This window comes from Triticum dicoccoides, chromosome 4B, assembly GCF_002162155.2.
Source record: "Triticum dicoccoides isolate Atlit2015 ecotype Zavitan chromosome 4B, WEW_v2.0, whole genome shotgun sequence".
In the NCBI taxonomy this organism is placed as follows: Eukaryota; Viridiplantae; Streptophyta; class Magnoliopsida; order Poales; family Poaceae; genus Triticum; species Triticum dicoccoides.
The window spans coordinates 652,125,637-652,132,822 of record NC_041387.1 but is presented as its reverse complement, the minus strand read 5'-3'; the positions used below and the strand labels follow the sequence as shown (position 1 = coordinate 652,132,822).

Below are 7,186 nucleotides of genomic sequence, written 5' to 3'. Positions count from 1 at the left end.
AGATTCGCGCGGCTGCTAAGAGCTCGATCGATGGACGGTAGAGGTGCTGCTGTGAAGTCTGTGTGTCTTCAGCTCGTCCTGTGGTGCATCTCAGTTCTGCTCTTTTCGTGCTGCTATTTTATTGTGAGACAGATTGCTGGTCTCTGGTTCTGTCCCCTGATGCTTCTCTTTTGTTAGTTGGATGTTCCTGGTGATGTACTAGGGCCTAGTTTTTACTCTGAACTTTTGGTGCTGCCAGGTTTTCGCCCCATAATGCTCGTTTCGATATCGAAAATGGGTTTCCTGGTAGTTGCTTTGAACTCACTCACTCCCGTCCCCTTCTCCTGCTTATCAGTAAGACTCTCCGCGGCTCCGACGGCAGCCTCCGCGGTCGGTATTCAGGGTGCGCCCAAGGAACAGCAAGAGGCGTCCATGGCGATGGTAAGGCTCTTAGCTTGAAAAAAAAATCTGCCCTGGTTCATTTTCGGAGGGATTCTGACCTCCTGAATCTTGATAGTAGTCTGAAACAGTGCTGTGGCAAAACTGGATGCACTGCCATGCGAAACATCTGAGCAAATATATGCACCTCAAGAGAAGGCCAAATTTCCAGTCCATCAACAGCCAGAACAAATCTCCCGCCAACAACAGGCAAAGCCGGTCACATGTTCTGGTGATTATAACTACATGAAACTAATAAAGTACTAGTAGTATAACCATATTAGCTGGGCATGTATCTAGTTAAGACAGGTGCATCCACCTGCTGTCAGTCAGAGCCTACCTCGCCTCCTCTGACGGAGAAAACGACGATCAACTAACACCACCTCACTTCACGCTAATCCGCTCCCGATGAACACAGGCATCACACGACATCTAAAGCTACATGATGTGCATGGGAACACTCCCGCTGGCCATTCTTGAGTGCAGTCACCCCAGCAGAGACAGCAGGCTGGTCCTCTGCGCAGATATCATCTGAGCTTTTTATGTGGCTTAGCGCCCTCTTGGCGTAAACAGTAAAGGCGACCGTGAGAACAACGGCAATGACGAACGAGATTATGTTGTATGTCAGCTCAACTGGCGTCATCTTATACTTGCCATACTTCACATCGGCCAACGTGCGTATTAGCCGTCCGCTGCATAAGCATTTAGCAAGATTAGTAACTCATCAATACTTCTGGAAACCAGACGTAACTGCTCTGCACTCAACAACTCCTACAAAGACAAGCTCCTCTTTGCATCTGGATAATGAACTTGAGTAATATATTCAGGTAGGGCTAGCTCAATTCCAAAATGCATGATACCTATAAAGTGTGCAATCAAACTTCTCTATCTTAAACAGCTAACTGATAAGAAAAAACTAGTATTTGGGACTTGTTTGGTATAGAGAACAATTTCTTCACAGTTAATTTTTTTTTCTTATAATTTTACTTGCATATAGGCATACAGATTAATGGTACTTCTGGAAATCAGATTGGTGCACTCACAAACCCTGAAAAGACAAATATGTATGAGCGATTGCGTCTGTACTGTGTCCAAAAAAAACCCTGTAAAGACAAGCTTCTCTCTGTTTGGGTTGGTTACAATTCACCATCCTTATCAATATTGCTAGTCTAGAAGAAGAAGAAAAAACTTTTTCCAACTTATCAAGAGCACAAATGTATAGATTATGACGCTTGTCTACCAAATAATGCTTCATTGTTGAACTCTATTGGAAAATAATCAGTCGCCAATCCATGTACTATTTGTTAAGGGCATTAATCAATGACAGATGCACATTAGGGGGGCATATATAAACCTAGATGGCCTCAATAGTCTATGACAAAATGATACTCAATTGACCAAATCTTTATCTGTAATGTGAATATCTGTATATACCTATAGATATAGATGAATGCCTCAGGTACCATTCCGGCAACTGAACCACATAGGTAAGGATTGAACTTGATTTCTGTCACAGTTACGGCATAGTTAAAAATTGTATATGGAAATGGTGAGATTCTGAATAGTGCAACAACTCGAAACTGCTGGAACCAGTTCCCTTCGCCAGCAAGCTGTATTAGAGCTATCTGCTGAGGCCATCTCTTTAACCATGCCTGCATTAGAAAAAGGAACAAAACAGGTAAGAAGAAGAACAGTAAGGCATAGCTCCTTAGTGGAAAGATGCAAGTCTGAGAAATTTTACATGTAGACGTTTGCGGAACAATGAGCCGATCCAATATGATGCAACCATGCCAAGAGTAGTCCCAACCATAATAATCAAGAAACCCCAGCCATAACCGAAGATCATTCCTGCTAACCACATAGAAGGCCCAGAAGGGACTAAGATGAGTGGGAGGAGAGCCAGAGATGCAACGAGGACAAGAGCCAATACTGGACGGCCAAAGGCACTTGCTTCCCATTGCATAATTGGCAAAAGTACCTGCAACAAACAGAAGAATATACATAAATATTAGCTAGATGTTCTGTTTCAACAACTCAACTCAAAAAGTTCTCCAAAAAATAGAGGGAATAAGATCAAAGGGTAAACATGCACGACAGCATAGCTCAAAAACATGACACAATTGATATTTTCATAAATACAAATAAAATTTCCCTCAAAGTTCAGTATGCCACATATGCACTCACTAAGCAAATAGCATTCTAGTAATATGACACAACCAGAATATTCATGTCAATGTACTATCTAACAGTAATTCCTAACAATTACAAGCTGAACGTACATATGCTTGAGACCTAATCATATGTGACAAAAGGAAACATATAACAAACATGTTCAACAAAGACCAAAACTATTAAGTTGAATGCATCACTGGTGCTGGTTCAAGTATATTAAAGGACAGCCAAAAAATTTAAATGACCAGTGTGATAATGGCTTCAAGCTTTGTGATTGTCCCATGGAATTTATAGATGCATGCCACCTCAAAGTTCCTGATGGCAATTACTACTGAAGAGCCAATCAACAAGCCAACATCAGTTGGTTCTGGAAGGTATTCTGTGAAATTCAGTGAAAGGTAACCAGAAGAATGGAGGCCTACTGACATCCCAATGCCCTATGCCTAAAATTACAATCCAAGGAAAGAGATTTTCTTTTGCACAGAAAGTATCAGCACCTCACCTTCTCAAAGGCAAAGCGGACTCCAAATTTCACGAAGATATAAGATGCTAATACAAGAAGGAAGCAGACAAGCAGAACTTTCAGCCACCAAATGAAGTGTCTTGACATTGGTTGCTCAGGCAAAATTTCTGTGTTGTTGTCAGCTGTTGCATGTTGAGCTGGTGTCACCAGCCTCGCACATTCATCGTCCTTTATGTTTTGCTCAGAACGCTCGATTCCATTGCGTGATGCCACAGCTGAAGAGCTTGGCATGCTTACGACCGTCTCACCAGCTCTGTTTACAAGCCAAGAAATATTTTAGGAAATAAAGATACTGATACTGCACACAAACAAATCTTACTAACATGTGTCATAGATGTAGGGTTAAGGTTGAGATGTGAAGATCCTTGTCTAAATTAGAGTTGCACAGGCCCAACACCCTGTTATTTCCTTAAAACAATAATCCGTTACACAGCTAATTTGCACACATAACTGAACTCACACTGAAATGCACTGGTTTGGGTGGCATGATGTAGTATAACAAACGGTCACTCAATCATGATTTTCAAAGTAGCATGGATGTAACATGCTAGTGTAACTAAGATTCCCAAATTGGATACATCATTAGGTTCTTCTCAAAGCAAAACTTAGTAATGTGACTCATATCTTAGTCAAATTAGGAATGGAGATATGTGCTACAAGGATTCCTAAATGAATCCTAGGCTCAGGAGACAAACACCTGTTATTTCTAAAACCATGATATTTTGCCACAGGGAACCCAAGCAACGACCCAAAGGAAAATAAACTTAAATAATCTGAAGCCAATATCAGAATGTAACATACTCAAAGTTGCCAGAATTATTCTTGAACCTCAGTCACCTTTCTAAAACCTTGGGTCAACATCCAACCATTTTAATCCCAAATCCCAACCTCGCCCCACATATCAAACTAAAAGCTGCAGATGTATGTTTGTTTGTTAAAACTCCAGACTTACAATACTACAAATTTTCTGTCTAGGAGATGTACATTTTTTAAGGAAACTGAGATTTCCCGAAACTTTCGACAGACAGCCGAGAACGAGGAAAAGGATAACATAAAGCAGGCGTAAGATCGTTAGGTACTAAGAATCTGAAAAGGATCGCTCCTCTTTGCTGTCATTCCTCCTAACGCATGGGTCATGTCGAAATATGCTGGTGCACGGGATTAGGCTAGTAGTAACAGGTAGTAATCCCACGCCCACAGCTCTAATCAACGGTGGGTAGGCGGCAGCGTGAAATGATCCCCATCCCGGAGCCACCGCCTAGACAGACAGGGGTGGATTGCAAGCTGCAGGAGCAGAGCAGGTGGGACGGGGGCCAGTCTACCAGAGACAAGAGAGAACCACACAAAAATCTCTTCCTATTTTATTATCATTTTTCTTCCAACAAACTTGGTACTAACAAAGGTCGATGGGAGTAATAATAACCAAAGAATAATAAAGCTCGGGGCACCACGCGCAAGATCGCCCCATTCCCGTCCGCCTAGAAGGCACGCGGCCTCGTGGTGGTGCTAGCTAGCAAAGTAAATCCGCGATTTGGCGTGCCTAAACCTGTACTGAAGCTTGTAACAGCAAGAGAATAACAGATTCAAAATCTCCTAACTGGAATTTGGCCGCGGCCTAACTACGTACAGTACCACCTAATCCCTGACGCCTAGAGGAGACGAACCATCCGCCGGAATCGCGCGCCCAAAAACAAAAATCCCAGCAGGAAAAATCAATAAAAGCAGCCGAAACCGCGGCGGCTGGAAGAGAGGAGAGGAGAGGTGCGCGGTCGCTACCTGGGTGCCTCCCCGGGCTCAATGTCGAGAGGGAGGACGCGCGCCATGCCGACGGCGGAGATCGATCCAGGGCTTGGCTTCTTCCTCCTCCTCCTCCCCCTTTCCGTGGTTCGTTTCTGGAAGCTCGCGGCGGAGGGGAACAATGAAAGCAGAGAGGGAGAGGGGAAAAGAGAGAGCGCGTACTTGTTGCGAAACAAAAAGCAAAAGGCAAAGAAGATGGGCGGGGCGGGGCGGGGGAAAGGACCGGAGTGCCCCGCACTGGCGGCGGGTTGGTTGGCCCACGTGGACGGACGGACGAAACTGCCCCTGCCCTCGGGGAAGCGGAATATTCGCCGGGGTGCGACTCCTGTCTCTGGTGCGGCGGGTCCACCCGGGGAGCCGAGCTGCGGGGGTCCTCGTGCCGTGCCGCTCGTGAAATTCAAGCTCCCCACCACGTGACACGTATCACGCCGTGAGTCGTAACACGCCGATGAATAAGGCTGGTCATAACGGGCAGTAACATACACTATTATCATGCATATAATACTAGTATATGATACTATGGGGGTGTTTGTTTCCAGGGACTTTTTGGTGTAGGGACTAGAAAAATTCCCTAGCAAACCAAACAGGGTGGAACTTTTTTGGGACTTTTTGCTAAAAGTCTTTAGAAGCACCTCCTTGAGAGTCTTTTTCAAAAAGTCCCAGGAACTAGAAAAAGTCCTAGGACTAGAGAAACAAACACCACCTATATCCATAATGCATGCAGTAGTATCAAAAATAGTATCATAAGTGGTCTTATTTATTGTCATGCATGACACATATTAGCGTAATATTTATTATGATACGGTATCTATCTATATGTACTATGACCCTTTCTTCTTTAATTATTTGTCACTTAAGCATGTTTGCGAGTCCCAAGTACATAATGAATCTGGTCCCACTATGGCTAGCCTAATGAATCTGGTTTTGACTAGTAGCTGGGACTTTTCTTTTGTCTCTAGAAATTCTTTTGCTTCTGGTAGTATCTGGTCCCGTCGTACGTTCGTCACGCCTTGGCTGCGGACTTTGAAGACGAACTATATATGCAAGAATAATAAGGTCGAGGGTTGACAACTGCAACTCGCTTCCGTGTGTTCAAAGGCACCACTAGTATATATCTCATGTCTTGGATAACATACTTTCTAATCTTCTGGTTCGATCGGTCAATAGTTTGCATTTTGCAGCAACACGGTAGATTGTTTTATTGTTTTTCTTCCCAATTGCTATTTTTTAGGCAATCTTCCCAATTGCTAAAGGCCAGTGCTATGTGCCGGTCAGCCCGCCCAATTTTCGGTCGGTCGCTCCCAGCTCGTTGGATGCCCTCTCTCGTGGTCGTCAGATCAAAGCGGCACACCCAACTTTGTTGTTTTCTTACACCCCTGTTCATCCCCTGCACGTGGGCGGGTACCTGAACTCTAGCAAAAATTGGTCGCGCCCCTAAGTTGGTCGTCCACCATAACAGTGCCTCCAGCACCGTGATTGCAAGCAATCCCGGTGGCTGGCTGCCGCGACGCCGTCTTGAACCCCTTCGTAGCACGTCGACGGTTGCCGCAACTGTAACGTCGCGGGTTGCCAACACTCGTCTCTGCTGGTTCCAGCATTTAGTGGGCGTGGATGAAGCATCTGGTGGCCACGGGTCCAGCCCGTGGTGGTCATGGATGCAGCATCCGAGAGTCGTCATGGTAGCATCCGGGGACTATGGTTCCAGCAATCCGCCTACCGGTTCCATCACCTCTCGCAGTGCCATCCCCGCGCGGGTGAGAGCATCACCGTGGAGGGTTGTAGCATTTGTCGTCGCCGGTTGTAGCATTTGTCGTCGTTGCCCGCACACTGGTCGTAGCAACATGACGTGTCGATCCCATCACCGTTTTGTGCAAGTTGAAGCACGGACACGCGTCGATTGTAGCACCTCGTCGTGTTGGTTCCAACTCCACATGGCGTGGTAGCAGCAACATCGACACCAGCCAGCAGCAGTCATTGCGTGCAGGCGGTCCCCCGTTGGCTACTGCTCGTGAAGCACCGGTCAGTGCCTCATGACGACTCCAATAGCCCATGCAACAAAAGAATGATGGAAGAGGTCACGATGGAGTAGAGGTTGGAGTGCGTTGGGAGCTCGCCGAAGGAGCGGCGGGAAGCATATCCGTTGTGTGCAAGTTGGTGGGGCTAGACCAAAACCATTGGGGGAGGCGAAGCGTAAATGACAAAGAGCTGGGGGGCAAAAGGCTAATTTTCACCTCATCTTGGCCCTTCAAAAAAAATTCTTCAGGTTTTTCTCCAAAG

General features: G+C 45.6%; 1 protein-coding gene across 1 annotated transcript; it reads right to left on the bottom strand.

Moving 5' to 3' along the window:
- Positions 1–548: 548 nt before the first annotated feature.
- Positions 549–5,056, bottom strand: LOC119292052 (TVP38/TMEM64 family membrane protein slr0305-like). The gene is made up of 5 exons (XM_037570883.1): positions 4,889–5,056; positions 3,092–3,365; positions 2,159–2,395; positions 1,852–2,069; positions 549–1,109 (listed from the first exon to the last, which is right to left on the bottom strand). The coding sequence occupies exons 1-5, from the start codon at positions 4,933–4,935 to the stop codon at positions 839–841; spliced, it is 1,047 nt and encodes a 348-aa protein (XP_037426780.1). The 5' UTR covers positions 4,936–5,056; the 3' UTR covers positions 549–838.
- Positions 5,057–7,186: the final 2,130 nt, after the last annotated feature.

Excerpts from the sequence above, each read along its gene's own strand:
- LOC119292052 (XM_037570883.1), bottom strand. The coding sequence starts at position 4,935 with ATGGCGCGCGTCCTCCCTCTCGACATTGAGCCCGGGGAGGCACCCAG. Across the intron at positions 3,366-4,888 it reads GAGCCCGGGGAGGCACCCAG|AGCTGGTGAGACGGTCGTAA; the intron begins GTAGCGACCGCG and ends GCTTGTAAACAG. Across the intron at positions 2,070-2,158 it reads TGTTCCGCAAACGTCTACAT|GCATGGTTAAAGAGATGGCC; the intron begins GTAAAATTTCTC and ends TTTCTAATGCAG.